Genomic DNA, 20,664 nt, shown 5'->3' on the forward strand with positions numbered 1-20,664 from the left:
TAAGAATAGGTAATGCTTTGTCAGTCTCTCACGCGTCAGAGAACAGACTGTCATGCATATTATTAAAAGATGTGGTATTAAGTATTTCTCGATTCATCGGTCCCAAGACTACACCACAACCCCAATAGGCCCTTTTTGGCACGAAAGCTTGAAGACCGACGCTCATATTCTTTAGGTGCATTACCGCATTAGTCGTAATATTCCGTATTCCCGTTTGTCGTTCCCTATCTGTTCCAATGCTGTGTTCCGACTCTTTCAAAGTGACGTTCATGGCGTAACTCGTAAAGGCCAGCAAGACAAACAATTCCATTAGACATCGAGCTTCTTGCGGTCGCTAGCACCCTTGATAACAGTGCTAAGATCTCCGACGGGGAGGTTGATGGGGAAATCGACGGCTGCAAGAAGCTGAACGAGCAGCAGCCACCATCCGCCAGCGGTCGTGACAAACGAGCAAGCACCTCCAGCCTATGGTTTGGTATCGTGTTAGAGTAGCCCGTTGTATCATTCACGTGCGAGTGTAAACTTACGACTAGTAGCTTTTCTGCCAAGACGGCATTTCCTTGGGCCAACTGCCAGTAAGCACCGGTGATGAAGCCAACACACATGGTAAGGGAGAAGAAGATGACGACAAAGACAATGTTGGTTCGGACGGAGCAAATAAGGAAGAAGAAAGTGACGATTCCGAGTGACAAGATGAAGAATCCTGTAAACAGTCATTAGAATATTTTGTCCAAATTGAGAAAAGCAAACCTTGTGATATATCTTACCGAAGCTCGCATTGAATCCTTGCGTCGCGAGACCGGCGGCAGGTGAAGTGGCATCGGCTGGTGCGTACGGCGCGTAGGCGTTGAACTGTGGTAGAAGAGTACCGCCATAGCTCATCCAGAAAGCACCATAGTTGAGAAAGACTGCACAAGGGTAGGTATTGCCGAGGAAGAATTCGAGGACACCGCCGATGATCATGAGGACACCGCCAAAGAAGAAGAACACGGCACTATTATTTTGCCAATCAGCATCATCAATCATCAATGGGCAAGGGCGTCATCATTCGCTCACCTGTTTGCAGCACCGGCACCACCAGCTCCACGCCAGCCCATGAGATCACAGGACAATGGCCCAAGACACATGAGGAAACCAATGATGGCACTGTATACATGATTAGTCCATCGAATCACTCGACTTTTAGAGACGTTATACGGACATGGGCGTAGGGTTGGCGAATGTCCTGCGCAAATCACCCTTGACCTTGTTCTGAGGTTGCAAGTAAAGCTTCTCAAAAAGCTCTGGGGTGAGCGAGATGCTTCCCGCCGTCTTCATCTTACGCAACGCCTCGTCAGAGCTCATCTCGGTAGGACCGGCCTTTTGGTGTCCGTTGGTGTACTCTTCCATGATGGGCGATTGGAGGTTATCAATAAAAGGGTATATAGGTAGCAAAGAGGAGAGTGATGAATCAAGCCGAGTGATGTTCTTGTAGACAATGGTAGAGCGAATGATTCGAGCAAATGGAAGGCTATATTCGAGCGTCCTCACTTGTCTTTATATCCATTTCCCCGGATCCCCTTTCCCCGCAAAAACCTAGCATTCCCAACCTGGGGGAATCTCCACGAGTCCGCGATGCACCTATCCTTAGTTCTTGGGCTTTGCTCGTACGATTGGTAGTAGTAGCTCAGTTCAAGCATGGACGTACCCTTTCGAACTCGACTGCCGTCATCGCCGGGCCACTAAACGGCTCGAGTTTCTGCCACCGCCTACTTTAGCTCGAGTACCTTTCTTCTTTTCTTTTTTCTTTCTTTTCTGAGCAATGAGCATTGCAGGTCTCAGGTTGACCTTTGACGCTAGGTGGAGTGATATTCTCTTTTCACACTTAACCCCCCGCGCCGTTTCCCCAGACTTCTCCAATCGCCATGTGGGATATAGTCCCCAAACTAGGCTCATATAGGGTCTAGCTTGGGGGGAGAAAACGCACCGGGCTCCTCTTTATTAAGTTGGCCACACGTTCTCTCCCTCGGGCATGCGGAGGACCATCGACGACTTGTCCATGGCCCTAACGCCTGGCTTGCAGCTAACCATTCCCCTTAGCCCTATGATGATTACCACTTCGGGCTTGGTACTAGGAGAATGGGCCTACAAGATCACCACGCTCGTTCGACTACTGCCATCAGGCTCGAGTCATTGGCCGCCTGCAGTTCCGTACGTGCGGAATAGAAAGACTTGGTCATCTAGAAGGGGATCTCATATGGTACTCTTGCATGGGTTCGACGGAGGGGCCAAGTATGATGGGTGTTGAGGTCTTTGCATTACTTTGCACAAAGGGTCTACGGATTGCGAACTTTTGATCTCGTTTTATGTACGGGTCGCTGCCTGGAGTATTTGCTTTGTCGTGATGCTGAAGAACTTGTTCCGTGTTGCCGTTCCTTGGGCTACAAAAATACGTCTTACTGGGAACTACCTCACTACATAACCTACACGTCATACAATTTTCGTTTTTGATCATGGTTCTCTGGAGAAATCCAATCTACGAATTTGTTGAGGCAAATCACACTCCAGCCTGGCGATCCCAGCGTTTCAGCATCTTGGATGATCCAGACATCGTTCAAAAAGTGTTGAGAAGTCCTTCGTATGCTCTGGATGATGCATCGCGTGGTACTAGGGCAGAGATCTAAAGGGACCACAAGTACCCACCCCAGTCAAGTTGATATTCCGTATCTACCGGCATATCATCCCTTTGCCATGCCTCAGGGCTGGATATAGGTCCAGACACCCTACTAGCACATGTCGATCACTTCGGTCCCCCATGGCCCTAGCATATTGACCAATGAGTCGAAGTATTCCTGTACAAGTGTATAACGACGCGTGACCTTGGGGCGGGCTGTCGGTACCATGCATTCTACCGCGGCTGTCATTCCGCACCCGAGGGAAGTTATACTACGCTCCTTTTTGCCACGGAAAATCTATCAGAATCTTGGTCTCTCTTCACAGGAAGGATCATGGACATCAAGAGCATTGCCATTTCTCGTGAGTAACGAGTGGTCTTGCCTGGTCAGGTCCATCCATCCCTACATATAGTCGGCGGAATATTGTAAATGCTCAGATGCCGCTATTGCCAACCTTTCATCTTTGATTATCTGCTGGAACACAATTTGATTACACTGTTCATCGCGACTAGAAATCTATCAATGCAAAGTCGAACATCCGGTAAGCCAATCAGATAGCATCATGACTACCCGCGGCAGTATACTATCATTGTCTCCCATGGCTACCATCGTGCCCACTGGCCAGCTGGGTTGATCCACCATTATGGAATCATTGCCATCAGCAGTGGACCTTTTGAGTATCTAGTAAACAGTAGTTAAAGAAAAAAAGACATAGTTGAGTGGCTGGTCTGGCAATTGCCAATCGTCTCGGTTCTCTTACAATCATCCTAGGCCAAGTACGCGCTTCTCTCACCTGTACACCTGTACCGGGGATACGGAAGAGAGTCCGAGCGCGACAATAGTTGATCAATGGACCCCATGACGTTTCTTTCAAGTAACAATGCTTGTGGTTAGCAGTGTTCTTCCACAGATCCCCCGCCTCTAGTAGGTTTACAAGTCACCAGGTACAATCGTTCTCTGTCCATCTGTCACTAGTCAAGAAGCTTCTTGATGAAGCCCCAAATAAGTCATTATCATCTCCGAGGCCTCAAGTAGCTGGAAAACACCGTAGACTCACACAGAATGCAGGGATTAGCACGTCGGATACAAAGTCATTATCAGCAGTTGAGGTATCTTCCTATTCTATCCATGTGCCCAGGCCAAGTGCAAGTCATAAAGAGCGGACGAAGCCGGAAACACTATTGCCCATGGCAATCGCCATTCGCACTTTTCAATGTGCCTCGCTGTAGTCTATGCGTGTGCTCGTACTTTCTCGGCCGAATTGCGGTCTTGTTGGAGATACACATAAGACTATTGGCACCAAAGGCCTATTCCAACCTCACCGCCCACTACCCTTTCAGGTCTTTGACCTAGGACGCATGACTGACAATCATCAAAACTGAGGAGCTCGCCGTGCTGTTCGTTCGCCTCTTTTCATGCCCATGGAAGGATCCAACATCACATCCATCTTCTTCTTAACAGTTTCGATGGTCTCTGGACCTTGAGACTCGATCTGCTTGAGACCATCTCCCTCAAAAATGGTGTTGTACATGCTCGTAAGTGATGTTGCCCAGTTACCAATGGCTTTTACGCGCTCGGCATCGCCGCCAGACTCAATTTCCAAGGTTCCAGATTGTTGGTTAATCTTGCCGTCAATTTTGCCATCCACAATCAGAAATCCGAGAATGTCTTGTACTTCGATCTCGGGGATCTTCAATTGGCGGGCTATCCAGGCCAGCTTCATGCGTGTGTAAGGTGCAATGAGCTTGACCACGCCCTTGGTGCGCATATTGCGGGTCACTTCATCAATGTTCTCGGCAATAAAGGGATCTCCTAGAATGTCCTGGTTTGACTGAAGCACCTTGGAGTATTGATGCAAGTCGTCTCGTTGATATGCATCGACAAGCTCAGTCATGGCGGCGATCCGCGGATCGTTGCGGTATGGCTTTGTCTCTTGTGAGTCGAAGGGGTTAATATCCGATTTCATAAGCATAGTGGTCAGAAGCAGGTACTTCAGAACCTGTATGCGCTGCAGAGACCCAGCCTCGTCGTAGTTGCGGAATGATTCGAAGAAGTCGCTCTGTGCATCCTCCCAGTTCTCCTCGCTCATGTGCATTTTCCCACCACACTCGCGAATGATGCCCATGATTTTAGGGTGGGGCACAGCGGATCTGACTTTGAGAGCCTTTTGGTACAAAGCCTTGAGCTGCTTATTGTTTCGTGTTTCCGAATACATTTGAATTTCTAAGGCATACACCTCGAGAGAGTATGTACCCTTGTTAGGATCGTCGGTGCCATCTTCTCTTTGGCATGCTTTGTGGAGCTCTCTAAGCTTCTTAGTGACCGTGAGATAGTCCTTTCGATCCAGCAACAGCTTTGCGAGCTTGATGTTTGTCTTTAGCCAGAGTCGCTCGTTATTGGTACTTTGGAAACAATCCAAAGTCAATGAGTAGAATTTCTCAAGGCACTTTTGTGCCTGCCCATTTCCTGCCTCCTTCTCAACAAAGTCCAGCATGTTCGTAATGGACTTTTCGGAGTAGTTTCGTGTAACGGCCGACTTGACATAGGTCAGAAGCTCGGTATAGTGCTCAACTGCGTCATCGTACTTGCCAAGCCTAAACTCCAGCTTGATGGCTTGCTTGAGACCCTTGAAACCCCAGTCGCCCTTTTCGCTCTCCAGCTCTGGTATGCCCAAGAACTCGGTTATGGCGTCTTCGGGTTCGGAGCCCTTCATCTGCTTGGCATTGTAGTATTTGTTCTCGATGTCGACGTCACCCGATTCCTCCTCGTCGTCATCTTCGTATTCGAAATCATACCTGCGGAGCAAGTCAGGAGAGACCAGAGTAGACAATGTGGAAGCGACTCACTGTTCGTCATCCGACTCCTGCATGAAATCGTCGTCAGACATGGTGGCGGTTGGCCAGCGAAGGCAGGAGTGGAATACGGATGCTGAGTATTCTGGAATTCGTTCTTGTCAAGATTCCACCAGTACTGGACGGGTGGTAAAGTTGTAGGATGTATCGGTACTTTTGCTGCTTTGTTCTGAGGTGTTCGGCAGAATGCTGTTTTGCAATGAGGTTGTGTTGGGAAGCGAAGCGGTGCCAAGTCGCAGCTGCGATCAGACGGATTGGAGGGGATGGTTGCTTATCTTATCGGAGCTTGCTGGTTGCTGCCTTCAGTGTTGTTGCAATGGAGTTGCAAACACAACGAGCACACGGCTGCACTGACCTTAGCGGCGGCCTATTGAAAGCGGAGGGACGCCTGAGCTGGGGTGTCCACTCGCGGGGTTGAGGCGGGTTTCTGGCTGCGAAACAGTGGGGTTTCTCGGTCAGCACAAGCCTAGCGTTGCCTTACCTTGGTGGCTGGTGGATCCGCAGGTCTTGTGGCAACAATTTCTCCTGCCTTTTGACATTGACTTGTTTGTTCCAACATCACATTTTTATCAATCGTTGCGCACCTGCCTTTTCTCAGTCACGTACACGACCCCTAAACGCAAATATCAAACGCGCGGCGTACCCACATCGATAATCTCTTGCGCGACAGATCAACACCGTCAAGATGGGAGGCGGAGAGTAAGTCGCCCAAGAAGCAGCATTGCGCCCAAAGAGTAATCAGCTAACTCTTGTCGCAGTCTCAACTTGAAAAAGTCCTTCCACCCCGGACTTATGCGCAACCAAGTCCGGGTTGCTGAGGAAGAAGCAAAAGCTCTAGCAGAGAAAAAGAAGACCGACCAGCGACTGAAAGAAATCCAAGAAGAGCGACAGTGAGTACCCCCAACAGCACTCGGCCAGGATTGAATCGCGCCGTCTCGCTAACACTATCTCAGGAAAGAAGAACTACAACGACAGCTTGAAGCAGCCGGCGGAAAGAAACGAGTCGATCGCGTAGAATGGATGTACCAAGGCCCTACCGATGGACAAAATGGAACGACGGAAGAACTCGAGGGGTTCCTACTAGGCAAGCGGCGGATAGACAACCTTCTCAAAGGCAACGAGCAACAGAAACTCGAGAAACAAGCTGGACAAGCCAGCTTCATGGCCCTTCAAAACGCAAACACCGACCGGGATACCGCCATGAAGATTAGGGAGGATCCATTGCTCGCCATGAAGAGAAAGGAGCAAGAACACTATGCGGCCATGATGAAGGACCCCGCGAGACAACGCCAACTGTTGGCCATGATGGGCAAATCTGAGGAGAAGTCTTCGAGACGGGAAGACCGACACGAAAGGCGGCATCGGCATAGGCATCGTTCACAGTCGAGAGATCGCGACCATCGTCACCGGCGCCATCGTCGATCAGACTCCCGAGACCGCGACGATGATAGGGATCGCGAGCGCCGGCATCGACACCGTCGCTCAGACTCGGAAGACCGAACACCCAGATCCAGAAGCCCACGCACATCCAGGACGGAGGAAGACAGATACAAGAGCAAGCGCGACTATTCGGAGGAGAGGTCGAGCATTGGGCGGCGCAGGAATGATGCTGATGAGGATCGTCGAGACGCCAGGGACAACTCTGGGCGAAGGCGAGACGAGACGCGCGACAGAGAAGATGGCTACGATCGAAGCAGACGCAGGGACGATTATCGGGATAATCGCAATGGAAATGAAAGACGACCTCGAGGCCAACAGAGAAATGGATATCAAAATGGCAGAGACTCAAACAGAAATGGAGGAGGTTACGGCGGCAAACCCGACGATTCATCTGCCCAAGAAGAACGGGCACGAAAACTCGCGGCAATGCAAGCAGACGCTACGGAGCTCGACAAGGATAGAGAGGAACGACTGGCAGCCTTGGAACAACGGGATCGTCTGGCACACGAGGCGGACAACAAAGCCCGTGAGCGCTCTGGGAAATATGGAGATCAGGAGTTTGTGAATGGATTACGGAAACAGGCTTTGAACCTCTAAATTGGAAGTTGGAGCAGTGTCATGGTCAAAAGTCGGCCCGGCTTCAGATATGAACGAAGAAGGATTTCAATGAATAACGATTCGACTCCATAATCAAAGAACTCGAATCCCAACTCCCAAGTGAGAATATACGGGGATATTTGCTGGCACAAGCGGTTCTTTTTGATCAACTGCTAGTGATATTTCAGCTTGCATTCATTGACTATACTTGCACTAACATCTTATGGATATCTGAATGTCTCACTGACTCTTACGATTATTCGCATGGACTAAAAGTGAGACCATGCTCTAAGTCGCTGTCTCGAGGACCAGGAAAGTGAGTGATTCTGCAGTTGCAACAAGCCTTGGCTTGGAAGATTTTGAATAACCCCTTAGTAGCACGTCACGAACAATTTGGAGTCTCTGAAGTTGTCGAGGGGACAGTAGCTGGATCACTGCATCCGTAAATTACTTCTCTATAAAGCGTCATGTCCCCTCGGCTTCATATCTGTTTTTCAATAAAATAATCAAGCAAAAGTCTTTTGCTCCAGAACTCCACGAAGACAACACAGACTTGCACTCCAGCAGCTAAGCAAATATGTCCTCTTATCCACAGGAAGAAGATCACTCAAGGCATCTTGAGTATTCGCAAGGTGGCAATTATGCAGCAGACTTTGAGTACTCACGCGACAACGGTGGCCCAGCACACGCCGAGTACCCACGAGGCGACGGTGACCCGGCACACTTCGAGCACCCACGAGCCGACGGTGACCCGGCACACTTCGAACACCCAAAAGAAGACAGTCACGCAGCGTATTCCTTGAGCCCACAAGACAGTCGCGCAGAATATAGCTCAAACCCACAAGAAGACAGTCGCGGAGTACACTTCAAAAATCCGCAGCATGAGTATTATGCAACAAACGGCGAGTACAACTATAACGCAGTACCCTTCAGGTATCCACATCCCTTCGAGTATCAGCCACGCTGCAGTTACAATTGGTATCATAATTAGTACCCGGGCATACCTAGACAAGAGTACAGGCGGGCATTCGAAGTCGTGCACTATTCAGATGGGCCGTGGACCGAGGAGGCGGAGGAGGCGGAGGAGGCGGCCTTTTCGCAGGGCTTTCCATCAAGGGACGGCAAACGTGTTTACATGCCCTGGAACGAGCTGCCGTATCACACCTTGGGAATCGAGCATAGGCAACCTCCCTCATCTGATGAGAAGGACAAAGAGACTGAAGCCTCTCAACCCGCTGAGACCTAGTCTGGAGATTCTGGTGAGCTTCCCGATCGTGCGCTATACCATGGCTGCGGACCCGATTGCTCCTACTGCCAGGAGACTCTAAGTGATGAGGGTAGATATGAAAAGGGACACGGAAATTCAGCTGCCATGCTAGATCTCACGAATGAGAGTTATTGCAGAAAAAGCGATGCTGATCGTTGAACTTGAGATATACGGACCTCTGAGACAATGAACTGGTCGTCACGGTCATTCGAAGGATGCAAATGGTGGGGGTTAGTAGAATATTGGCCTTGAAATCTAACTAGAATATTCTCCTAAATGTCTCCTGCCATCCATTATACGCCGTATGTGAAGGATTTCTTAGTTGTCCATGGACGAAATCATAACTTCACCATTCCCATCGCGCAATAGTGTAACAAGACGCCCGAGCACCTGGATAGGTGGGGGCCTGGCAAGTCTTGGCTTCTGTAACGCAGTTGAAACCGAACCCAGGAGCGCCAAACCTGTTCCCCACACGAACGACGGATCGACGGCATAATAATCATAACCAACTGGATCTGATGAGATCATGGACAGTTTAAATTTGAATAGATTTGTTGCCTCTTCATGACCTCAGTCGCACTCAAGTTGATTTCAACAGAATAGGAATATTTTCTGCTTGACTGGTATAGTCGTCACGAGTCCCTGGTCCTCAGACCCTTTGATATACTAGCCCACATAGTCGGTATAACCCCCTGCTCACAGGCCCCCCTGCGTTGATGTGTGTCAGTCTGAGGTTGTATCGGTCGACAGTGCATGGCGAAACCAAACATCGCTACATCAGGCCAGGCCAGGTACCATTCTTGCCCAGAAGCCATAGGGTACTACATTACCCATGTCGTGCCTCTATGATATTCGTCTCAGATGCCCCATGGCGCCAAACTGCCCATGGGACGAAGGCATGGACGTCTGATGGGATAAGATGAGACGTGAGTCTCGAGCCGCCCATTCATATGAGCGATAGCTTACACTTCTCCAGTTATTCTCGTCTTTCAGATTCACCACTACTGAGCACACAATAACGCAGTACTGTAACTGGCAGAGAATTCGAAAAGTCTACTGTCTAGCCATGGAGCCACGCGACAAGACATATGAGACGGTGTCGACAATGGAGGACAGAGAAGAATTACTATCCAACACCGAGGTGGAGGACTCGCTCATGGGTGACGAGGAGAAGCAACAATGGCGGAACACATCATCATCTCACAAGTTACTGGGACACGACCTACGGCGGAAGAGAGACGCAATGCGTTCAAATCGATGGCTCATTGGAACCTTATTACAAGTCATCATCATTGCCCTGTTGACGCTTATACTCTACCGGCAACAACAGAATGTGCGGCCGCCCTCAGAGACGCCGCAAGTGGGAGGTGATGTCAAGGGAAAGGGACCGACGTGTCAGTAATCACTTTGATAAATCACTGTCAACAAAATGATACTGTTTGGCATGCTAACATTCTTTACAGTGGACACGATGATCGTGAAATTCGACGCGGATGCCAGCTTCGTGCCATGGAACACGACAGAACTCATGAGCGATGGGGTTTTGGAACAGTGGAAGACAATGTTTCCTAGTACGTGATTATCCAGTAGTCGAAGTTCCAGCTCTTCCCAAGACATGATAATTGGCTGACTTGTCCATCTTCTAGGCGGTACTGGCTGGGGCACCGACCGGACCACCTTTTCCACCACGACCATGACGCACCAGCTGCACTGCCTGTTCATGATGACGCACATCTACGCCGGCCTGGCCACCAACAACACGGCGTCGCTGCCGCACGACTACAACAGCCACTACCTGCACTGCATCGACTACCTCCGCCAGGGCGTCATGTGCGCCGCCGACCTGGCCACGGAGCCGCACAAGCCCACCGACTCGGACGACAATGGGCCCGGCGACGGCAGCTGGGGCGGGCTCCACGTCTGCAAGGACTATGGTCAGGTCACCGAGTATCTCGAGCGTAAGTGGAATCCTTTTTTTTTTCTCTCTCCCTGGGTCCCCTTCCAAATAATTCTCCGAATAAATCTTCAACGAAAACCCCCCACCATGAAATGGAGTTTTAAAAGGGGAGCCGCAAGATGGGATACAAAAGACCCCGCAAGGCTAATCTTAATTCTTGAAATAGGAGAGATCAAGGATGGAAACCGAGTCGTCTTGCCTGTTGATGATTGATCATCATGCCTTGGGTCCGCGGCAGACTGGAGCTGCCGTTACCTGACGACGGGACCATTATCCGTCGATCCGTTTACCGAAGCTGACCAGACATCGATACGCCATCAATCCGTCTGGCCTTGCCAGCTGCATTGGGTTGGGATTGAGAGAGTTTTTCCAGCATTCGTGCTTGTTGGTCGACGACTGAGGAAATGGAAACATTTTATACTTATAGCCATTGCGGAAAGGATTGTCCATAGATGCGATAGGAGGTTGTGCTTGCATCTACCACATGGTGATCACTGATCACGAGTTAAGGCAATCCGTGCTGGCCGGATATGGTTCCGAGATGAACAACCGTTGCGCCAACTCTTCCCACGGATTGCATCTTGAGTCGCATGTGAAAGGCGCCAAAGTTTGGGACAACGGTTTACACAAGTGTTGATCCTCCGAAAGAATGGCTACTACTGAGACTTTGAGTGTCGTCCGTTCTGATATCGGCTGAGTTGATCCATCAATCACCAGACTTTTGATTCAAATTACATTCTTCTATCATGTTGCATGCCAATATAGTCGTGATTTCTTTTTGTCGATATTTATTCCATCTCCGCGTAAAGCTAGATCTGAAGTCTATTAAAACAAACGATAGGCATCGTGACCCCCAGGTCATGTGGCCGGGAACAAAAAAACCGGAATAACCGTATGTACAGAGAAAATCTTCTACGAGTCCAAGAAAAGGGGAGTTGCAAATGCTCATAGAGGGGTTAAAAAAAGAGTGCCAGCTTTTTTTTCGCTGGTAAAGTTGGCCAAGACTGTAGCAACAATGACCAGTTTGACGCCGAGGCAACCGTGGAAAACGCTAATCAAACAACAACAACAAGGTATTTCTTCCCACACAAACTCCTGCACTCCTTCTTTGTTTGGACGGAAGAAACCAGCAAAGGAAAGACTTTGGCCAACAGAAGGGCTGTCCGCCTCATGATGGCATAGTGACCATCTCTCGTGGTAGAGGGCCCCCTCCATCATTGAGGGTCCTTCAACATTATTCCAACATTGCAATGCGACTTGGCCATGTTCCATTACATGATGCAGCATTTTGAATCACCCTCACCCGACGGTTTCACACTCAGGGCGACTCGAGCAGCCTCGGTGAAAGCCTCGTTGACACCACGATTCCTCATGGCGGAGCATTCAAGATAGCGCAGGGCCTTGATCCGCCGGGCAACTTCTAGACCTTGGTCGTAGGTAATCATGGGCTTCTTTTCGCGTTGTGCGCCATCGGGGGCAGGCGCCGGAGCCTCCTCATCCTCTTCTCCGTTCTCACGCAGATCGCACTTGAGGGCGACCAGTACAAGCTTCACGCCGGGGCAGTTCTCCTGGATCTCCCCGACCCATTTGCTCTCTACGTTTTCTAACGAGTCCTTGCTGTCGACACTGAAGCAAAGCACCACGACGTCGGTGTTGTCGTAAGAAAGACTTCGTAACCGATCAAATTCTTCTTGTCCGGCCGTGTCCCAAAGAGACAATTCAATGTGAACATTGTCAATGAAGATGTCTACAAGTTTGTAAGCATGAGCACAGGTTGTGGCAAGACCACCTCGTCAATTGCGCCGACAGAGAACCACGTCGATTCTGCACGAGTATTGCATGCACTGGACATGAATGGGGCACGATTGGCTGCGCGCAAGAGGCAGACGGCTGGAAGGGAAGGCGGGCATACCGTGGACGTAGTTTTCAAAGACGGTAGGCTCGTAGACAGTCGGGAAGTAGCCTCTCGTAAAGACGTTCAACAGTGAAGTCTTGCCGCATGCACCATCGCCACTGTGTTGTCCCGACCATGTTAGCATGATTGCTTTTCTTTCAGATCAAGACACCAGTCTGTCTAGTCGCGAGGACTCTAGCGAGCGCAGGGACAGAGCGATACGTCATGATGGATCGATCAGGGGACTTTTGCATACAGCAGGACCAGCTTGCGCTGCACGTTCTTAGACCCTCCACAAAGCGGCATCTTGGGTGACAGGAACGATCGTTGTATACAGAAGTTGTTGGAGAGAGAGGAGGAGTCGTTGGGATGACGATGGGATCGGCTGGCTCAGCGTATCCAGAATCTGGGGTTTTCGGTTCCGAGTGCGGTAGTAGGTGCCTGTCTACCTAGAGCTGGGCTTTGGACCTCTCTAAAATGCCTACTAGTCTTAATCTGGCCTTGTTCGGATATTGAAGCCACCAGACAATGAGCGAGGCTACTGGTGATCGGAGGTTGTTGGTCGCGGGTGTTTCGTGTGAAGAAGTGATCGGCTTCTGGGCAGAGTTCGGGAAACGGTAGAAGGAAAACTTTGGGGGGTTGCAAGAGTGCAGATTGAGGAATGAAGCACGGGAATGAGGATAGCCGACGAACTGGAGGATGGTAATCAAATGTTGGCCAGAAATGAATGAAGTCCAGAACCCATTTGGATTTCACCCACACCAGAACAAGCGCCAAACCCACAACGAGGCCTTGTACCTACCCCACTGCGCTGTACTGCGCTGGGCTGCACTAATTTCCAAGGTACCTCTTTGGCTGCCGAAGGGCAGAAGTGTACATTATTGCTAGGCCCCCCTTGCCCTGGCTGGCCTTCAAAGAGCGCCTTTGCCGGGTGGCGCCCGCTGAACACTGCTAAAAAAGCGAACGCTCGTGGACTTGATGCGCCTTATTTTAGACGTCGCATTACCCAAAAGACTGGAATGAAGCATTGAACAGCAATAGCACTCACAGCAGATACGTTCATGAATGAGAAAGAATCCAGTCCAATACCAAATCTCGAGGTTCGTATTAGTTTTGCTTAGAAAATAGTCAAAAGTCTTGGCAAGGGCAGGCATTGATTCGAACAAGAATCGGATTGGCAAATGACAGGTAGCAGCTAAATTTGGTACCTACCCTAAAGTCTTTGGGTTCCCCATCTTCTCGCTTCTCGCCAATCCTGATCTGGGTCACGTCAGATCTCACTCTATTTCTAAACTCGACCTATGGAAACTCTGAATGGGCCATCTCAAAAACCAGCGAGATCCTGTGTAGTGTAGAAATCTATTCAAGGTACTGACTGCCATTACTGCATCCGGCGCCCGTAAAGCTTGGCGATTGTTTGTGGGAGCTGACTGACCCGCCGGCTTTGAATGCTTGCCCTCTTTCTTGACAGAAGGCCACGCGACTTTCAATAATCCCATTTCCTTTTTGGTAGGTAGATTGTCAACTCCACTTGAGTACTCTCGTCTGGACTCTGCGCCGCAATTTACAGTACACCCACGACTAGCAAAAAAAAAACGAGTCAGTCTGACCATGATGATGATGATGCATATGCACGTATGACAGTGATTACTATACAAGGCGCAGTTGTTCACATGCCTCTAGGCATCGTCAGAGGTTGTTCTCTCCACGCGCGACGTTAGAGGTTTGTCGTTACAAGCTGGAAGCGACAGTCTAATTCTACTCTTCATGCGCTGTCACGGACTCCGATAGCGCGCACCAGTGGCCATCAGCCTCATTTCGATAGCGTGCTTGGAACGTCCCCAGATTTCAGAGACGATGGGTGTCTCTACTAATCAGCTACTATATGCATGCATAAGCGCAATAATCTGAGCTGAACGCTTTCAGCGACCCTCTATTTCAATCTTCTCAGTGCCGCCTAGATCTTTTCTTCTTCTTCTGTTCAACAGGATCCCGAGTCCAGCCAACTCCGCCACCATCATGTCATCCCAAAATGTCGGGTCAGAGAACCCTACATGTTTTCGACAAGAGTGACACCTCGCAAGCCAAGTCGAATCTCCCCAGCGCACAGTTCGACCTGATCGTGAACTAGGGATACATCATGGTGTCTGCCCGCTCAATGCAAGCATCATCTGTTCTAATTTGAACTTGGTTTACGACTTCTTCTGAGATTCTCAGAACCAAGACTTGACGATATTCCGTGGCAAGATGTCCCATCCTGTGGCCAGTTCATCCGGATATGCAGTAATTACCCTAGCCACGTAGGCCATTTTCGATGAACTCCAATGCTGTCATTGTCGATCTTTACGCAAATCATGTCCAGTTTCTGCCTATACATTACGCGGCTTGAGGCTTGAAACCGAGCATTCTTGCAATGGGTCTCAACATGTTGGGGCTATACACGTGTATAGTCAGCCAGGTAGGGCTCCATCCAGTCTTGCATCTGCATTAACTGCTTTGGTGTCTGGTGGATGGAACGACTTGCTGCGGCGCCACAGTACAGCTCAGCTGAAAATGTTCAGTGTGGTCGGCTCGATCTCGACCGGCCTCGCCCCGTCGCCTAGATATGCTCTCCATCTCTATGGTCCAAAAACAAAGAAAGAAAGAAAAAAGGGCGTCGCTGAATCTACCTGCTACTATTAGGTATATACACGAAAGTACGGAATACGAATAAGTTGAATAGATCCCGGGGCTAGCACGGGTTTGGCTGGCCATCGGGAATGGTCAGGAGTTGCAACTCACAACCCGCAGATTACAATGGCCCACCGCGGACAGAACCGACATTACGGCCCACCCGGACCACGACTCCGTCTCACTTGGTTCAAAGTTGGCCATCTCCGGCCGCCATCTTTCTTGAACTACACAGTCGCTATTCAACTGCTTAGCTCGAGACCAACAATTAAAGTACCGGACACTTGCCCCCTTCGACCAGAACAGGAGTTGGAATTCGTGATCTCCCCTTAAATCCGGCAAGGCCCGGCGGTGACCTTATGGATGCGGCGGGCCGTCGTCCCATGTGGTCCATAAGGTCTATGCACTCGGCCTTGTACTCCTTTGGAGAGTCAGCAGGTTTCCGTAAAGGGGTTTCACGCAGAATTGTTTGTCTTCGCCTTTGACTACAGGGGCAGATCGAGGCGGAAGGGTCCATCGAATCATGCATATCTGCTTGTAGCTGCGTTGATGTCACCATACCAAGCACCCAGTTCAAATTTCCGTGTCCCTTGCTGCGTTGAGAAACTGGTGTGAACCTCATCCTCTGGTGCCTGGACCTGTATGTTTATGCTATGCAAGGGAAGTGGCGTGTTCAATCACTTGTTTTTACTAGTATGGCTGAACTCTGCGACTCCTCCAGAGACACGCATCTCAACAATGATAGCCTCGAGATTAGCAACGAGCAAGCTATGCTGACCGACATGCCGACTACGGAAGGATTGACAAGAACTTGAATCTGTCTCAAGGGCCCAACACGGAGTCAATATTGCTCAGTTGGCTGGGATTCAGCATCTGCTCTTACCGAAGAGGAAAATGGTCATCGACAGAACTTTCTCATACATCAGCAGATTCTATTATACCCAAGTGATGAAAGCCCAATAATCACCTTCTAGAAGGAAAATCTAGGTAATCAATCCGCGCACGGCAAGTAATCACGTTGAGAAGTGGCTTTTATCGACTGTGTGTTGATGAACGTCAACCTTTTTTAACCAAATAAATCGACATGCACTGCCCTGGTTGCTCTACACAACTCCCGCAATTCATTCAAAGCATTCTGTTGGGCTTGCGGCAGAAGAAGATGCCACTTGGGGATTTGTAAAGTGGTAGAAAGGTAAAGCAAGGCCAAGCCAAAGGATGACTTCATTCAGAGGTGAAAATAGCTTGATTCAAACACAGTGTGACACCCTGCTCTAGGCCACACATCTGCTTCTTTACGCTTGTTTCGGGTCCTGAAAATCTCGCAATTTCTGAACCCTGGTTTCCGAGAAAATAAAGATTTCTGAACCTTGCCGTGCCGTGTCTCGTGCTCGCGAGGTAGAAAACGGGAAACAAGGGGGGAGCTTTTTTTCTTCTTGGTTGTTTACTCAATCAAACCTAAAATGCGACAGAGGGGGCGTACATGGCTAATTTCTGATAGACAGCCATCTTTGTTGCTAAATGCCTCACGTTGATCATGCTGCCTTGCCTGCCTGGATGGAGACGGGAGTCAGAGACAGAGCTGAGGATTTCGGTAGTTGGATCGTCAAAGACATTGTTCTTCCTGCAAGATGAGTGTTTATACAGAGATATCAGGCGTCAGATCAAGACAGGAGGCGTGTGATCACATGCCCATGTCGTAGTTGGACTATCGTGGTTATCATGTTTCATACAAACCAAGTATCGAGATATGAAGAAGCGCAATGCAATAGTGAAAGAGGGCCTTGGCATCTTGAGAGGATCTAAGACGGGTTGGCACTGAGGTGAATGACAATCACGGGAAACAAAGACGACATCCCGAGAATATCAATACATTGAGGCAGAAGAAATCAGTAATTTATTTGTTCATTTGCAAAGTTTTAACACTTTTGCGTGGGATATCTGGTGAAATAATATGCAAAGAATGATCAAAAACCAGCCCTGATGCTCCAATCCCCGTATTAGGTAGATGAACCCGCCGACTCGACTTGTGTAAGCCTATGTCCTTACCCCAGTCCAGAACGGGTGAATGGCGTAATAATCTATATGATGAATGACGGTCAAAAGAAAAGATTAGACAAGCATGAAACCTTGTCTTCCTATTGCCCCAAGCTCACAAGCCACTGTCAATCTGATTGGGCTCGGCACCAGAAGTCCAGGCATTCCAGGCGTCGCACCCTTCTCTGATGCTGTCGGGCAACTCGATATCGGGAATCTGATCAGGCTGGAAGACCATTTGAGCAAAGAAGCCGGCGCTGGCGTGCCAGGCAATGTGGCAGTGGAAGGGCCAGGCACCGGGGTTGCTTGTCTCGATTTGCAAAACAATGTGTCCAAATGGGCGCACATTTTGCACGTCGCGGCGCATTGGGTTGTCTGTTCTCACGAGTGCCTGATCGGTAAAGTCGCCGTCGCCGTCTGCGAGGATATACATGTTGAGACCATGGGCATGGATTGGGTGTGGTCTGTGAAAATGGATTAAAATCGGCTCTCAAATACATGAAAGAGGACAACTTACGCAGGCAGAGGGTTATTGATGATGAGTCTGACAGAGGAATTGCTACCGTAGTTGATCACGTTCAGATCCTCCTCAAAGGTCAAGTTGCCATCCATGACCTGGAGTAGCGTTGGGTTGTTAAAGTCGACGCGGGCAGACACTCCACCAAACGTCCACAAAAAGTGACCCGTTTCATTGACAGTCGTGTTAATGTTCAGATGCTGCGTAAAGGTAGCCTCGGGCAGCGGGATGGGGTAGAGCGGAACTGTGTTTTCGAGTACGTCGTTGGCGCAATTACCCGGATCCGGTACATCCCACGGCGTGCTGGTGGGCATAACATCGGCATCTGCATCTTCATAGAGAATGGCGGCAGCGGCATTTGGCTGGTTGGCCCCGGAGCAGCTGGTCAGATTGGCGCGCAGCCAGAATGATGAGTCTGATGCACCAGCATTGGCGGTAACCAAGACATCAACTCGCTGGCCCACACCAAGAGTGACAACAGTGGTATTGTACGGCTCAATCTCGACAAAGTCATTGGCAACGACAGACATGGTGTGCTCGTCAATAGAGATGCGCTGGATGCCCTGGGAACCCGAGTTGTAGAAGCGAAGACGGTGTATCTTTCCAGACTGGAAATGGAAGTTGGCGACGCCGGCATTGCTGGTACAGTTGGTCGTGTCATTAGCAGCAATACCGGCGCAGTCGAAATTGTTCTTTCCCTGGATGAGGTTATTGTCGGAAAAGGAACGACCTGTAAAGTTTGGTGCCATGATGTTTTCAACAACTTCAAAGTATTGATCGTGCCACCAATCTGGGTACCCGATTAGCAAAACTCGAACTCGACAATACTTTGTATGCTGTTACCTACCTCCAACAGAAATGGGGCCAACATCGAGATCGTATGGTGCGTTCAGAGGCCCATATATCACTATAGGACCGAAAAGACCGCCCGAGTACTGAGCCGAATAGTGTGAATGATACCACGAGCTGCCATACAAGTGTGCCCTGAATCGATATGTGAAAGTGCTGCCGGGTGCAATGGGACACTGCGATACGCCCGGTGTACCATCCATGAACGGCGTGCTCTCTTGTAGCATGCCATGCCAGTGGATTGTTGTTCCTTCGTCAACCTCCTCGATATTGTTGGTTACAGTAACCTCGATCCAGTCACCCCAGTTGGCCTCGAGGAGAGGACCCGGAAACTGTTCATTTACCAGGATGACACTCTTGTTGTAGCCGTCAGGTTGGATATAATCTCTTGTAATGGTCCAGTCATAGTATCTTGTCATTCCTGTATCAGGTGCTGCGTAGTAGGGGTTGTCAAAGGAGCTTAGGTCTCCCCAGGGGCTCCTTTGACTTGAGATGCCATTGTCTTGGATCCAACTTGGTAGGTAGGGATTAGCGGATGTACCCCAGAGTGATTTGCTATGAGCTGGTTAGCTATGATTGAATCAACCAGGAGAAGTTTGCCCGAGGGCTCTGTTGTATCTCACCCATTCTGCAGATTCGAGCTCAGCTCGCCAACAAGGCCACCTGCATTACAGCCTCTGAAGAAATCCATTATACACAACAATGATGAGAACGACAAAAATATAAAACAAAGCCTCAAAATAGTATGAACCGTGCCTTGATGAACAGTTGAACGAGTGAATATCCCCAGGCAGGCCAAAGAAGAAAGAACTACTAGACTGAGCAAATTTGACAAGAAAAAAGCGGCAGAGACATAGTTCTCTTATACTGACTGAATGGACTTCGGACAAAGTGCACCAAGCTGGGGGCGGCAGCCACAACCTGAGTTCAGCTTTAAGCCGGCCAGCCGTTCCCAAGACACGGATCATCCATGGATTACGAACGAGCTATACCTTGTCGATGGGAGCAACTACTACTACACCTGTATCCTCGAGTCCCACCCCAGCTGTCGCACGAGTCTTCCCGCGTAACCGGTACAGGTGAAATTGGGGCGGCAGTCAAAGGTCTTGGCTTGCTGGGTTGCTGGTGCCAGATTTTGAGAGACATATCGATCTCTTTTCAGCCGCAAGGCAGCTCCACTGGGCGCATTGAATTCTGGGATTTTTTTTTTTGCCCTCTGTTCCAAGAATCAGGGTGCCATGATATGAGACCCCAGCTTGGGTCTAGCACAGGTGAGTCGTATATTCGACGTTCAAATTAAAATCCTGGACACACGTCCTTCCACCTGATCCACGTCCCTAGAAGTCATCGTCTCTACTGGCGGTTCGAGGTCAGAGCCAAGCTTTTGGCTAGTCGTTACACTAGTACAACTGGACCTGGAGATCGTACCCATGGACTATACCTTTGTTCGTACCCTGTAAGGAAAGACACACTCAACGCATCGTGCTGGTGAATCATTTCCAGAAGGCTGGAATCCCTCATTTCAAGGAACGTTTACAGAGTTCAACGTTGTTCTACAATAAGATAGCGCAGAGAGCGCCAGAGCGCATCAATGTGATGTTGGCTTGTGGGCTCTTTTGCTCCCCTCGGCGGCTCAGCGATCGAGGCAGAAAAAGCAAGCAGCCAGTTCGGCGATCTCTCCTTGGCCTCTCTGAGCCCCGAAGAGAAAGGTCGATGCAGGGGGACCGCAAGTCTCAGGTTGGGGAGCCCTTATCCATCAAGAACTATTCCATGCATAACGGGGGGAGGACCCAGCGAAACTTTGTTTCTCCGGTTGATCCATCATCCAATTTTTTTCCCCCTCTGGCCACAGCGTTGCAGCTCCTGAAGCAAGCATGTGTTACTTGATCGCTCTTCGTTGATGAGTATGAGCCTGGCCACGTCTGAACGCCAC

The 20,664-nt window shown here is 49.7% G+C and overlaps 7 protein-coding genes across 7 annotated transcripts; 3 read left to right on the plus strand and 4 right to left on the minus strand.

Moving 5' to 3' along the window:
* Window positions 1-309: 309 nt before the first annotated feature.
* PFICI_14043 (uncharacterized protein) lies at window positions 310-1,389 on the minus strand (the record flags this gene model as incomplete). Its single annotated transcript, XM_007842624.1, has 5 exons — window positions 310-465; window positions 528-703; window positions 768-994; window positions 1,057-1,146; window positions 1,202-1,389. The coding sequence occupies 5 exons, from the start codon at window positions 1,387-1,389 to the stop codon at window positions 310-312; spliced, it is 837 nt and encodes a 278-aa protein (XP_007840815.1).
* Window positions 1,390-4,026: 2,637 nt separating this feature from the next.
* Window positions 4,027-5,541, minus strand: PFICI_14044 (COP9 signalosome complex subunit 2; the record flags this gene model as incomplete). The annotated part of the gene is made up of 2 exons (XM_007842625.1): window positions 4,027-5,449; window positions 5,501-5,541. 2 exons carry the CDS (start codon window positions 5,539-5,541, stop codon window positions 4,027-4,029), a joined length of 1,464 nt encoding a protein of 487 aa, XP_007840816.1.
* A 650-nt stretch (window positions 5,542-6,191) lies between these two features.
* On the plus strand, window positions 6,192-7,543 carry PFICI_14045 (uncharacterized protein; the record flags this gene model as incomplete). The annotated part of the gene is made up of 3 exons (XM_007842626.1): window positions 6,192-6,205; window positions 6,265-6,396; window positions 6,460-7,543. 3 exons carry the CDS (start codon window positions 6,192-6,194, stop codon window positions 7,541-7,543), a joined length of 1,230 nt encoding a protein of 409 aa, XP_007840817.1.
* Window positions 7,544-8,120: 577 nt separating this feature from the next.
* PFICI_14046 (uncharacterized protein) lies at window positions 8,121-8,789 on the plus strand (the record flags this gene model as incomplete). The annotated part of the gene is made up of 2 exons (XM_007842627.1): window positions 8,121-8,476; window positions 8,564-8,789. 2 exons carry the CDS (start codon window positions 8,121-8,123, stop codon window positions 8,787-8,789), a joined length of 582 nt encoding a protein of 193 aa, XP_007840818.1.
* A 1,087-nt stretch (window positions 8,790-9,876) lies between these two features.
* Window positions 9,877-10,980, plus strand: PFICI_14047 (uncharacterized protein; the record flags this gene model as incomplete). The annotated part of the gene is made up of 4 exons (XM_007842628.1): window positions 9,877-10,204; window positions 10,274-10,381; window positions 10,457-10,768; window positions 10,934-10,980. The coding sequence occupies 4 exons, from the start codon at window positions 9,877-9,879 to the stop codon at window positions 10,978-10,980; spliced, it is 795 nt and encodes a 264-aa protein (XP_007840819.1).
* Window positions 10,981-12,038: 1,058 nt separating this feature from the next.
* PFICI_14048 (GTP-binding protein RHO3) lies at window positions 12,039-12,967 on the minus strand (the record flags this gene model as incomplete). Its single annotated transcript, XM_007842629.1, has 3 exons — window positions 12,039-12,514; window positions 12,680-12,780; window positions 12,918-12,967. 3 exons carry the CDS (start codon window positions 12,965-12,967, stop codon window positions 12,039-12,041), a joined length of 627 nt encoding a protein of 208 aa, XP_007840820.1.
* A 4,513-nt stretch (window positions 12,968-17,480) lies between these two features.
* Window positions 17,481-19,422, minus strand: PFICI_14049 (uncharacterized protein; the record flags this gene model as incomplete). The annotated part of the gene is made up of 4 exons (XM_007842630.1): window positions 17,481-17,829; window positions 17,883-18,672; window positions 18,730-19,286; window positions 19,355-19,422. The coding sequence occupies 4 exons, from the start codon at window positions 19,420-19,422 to the stop codon at window positions 17,481-17,483; spliced, it is 1,764 nt and encodes a 587-aa protein (XP_007840821.1).
* Window positions 19,423-20,664: the final 1,242 nt, after the last annotated feature.

Source organism: Pestalotiopsis fici (genome assembly GCF_000516985.1).
Source record: "Pestalotiopsis fici W106-1 unplaced genomic scaffold PFICI_Scf_12, whole genome shotgun sequence".
Taxonomy (NCBI): Eukaryota; Fungi; Ascomycota; class Sordariomycetes; order Amphisphaeriales; family Sporocadaceae; genus Pestalotiopsis; species Pestalotiopsis fici.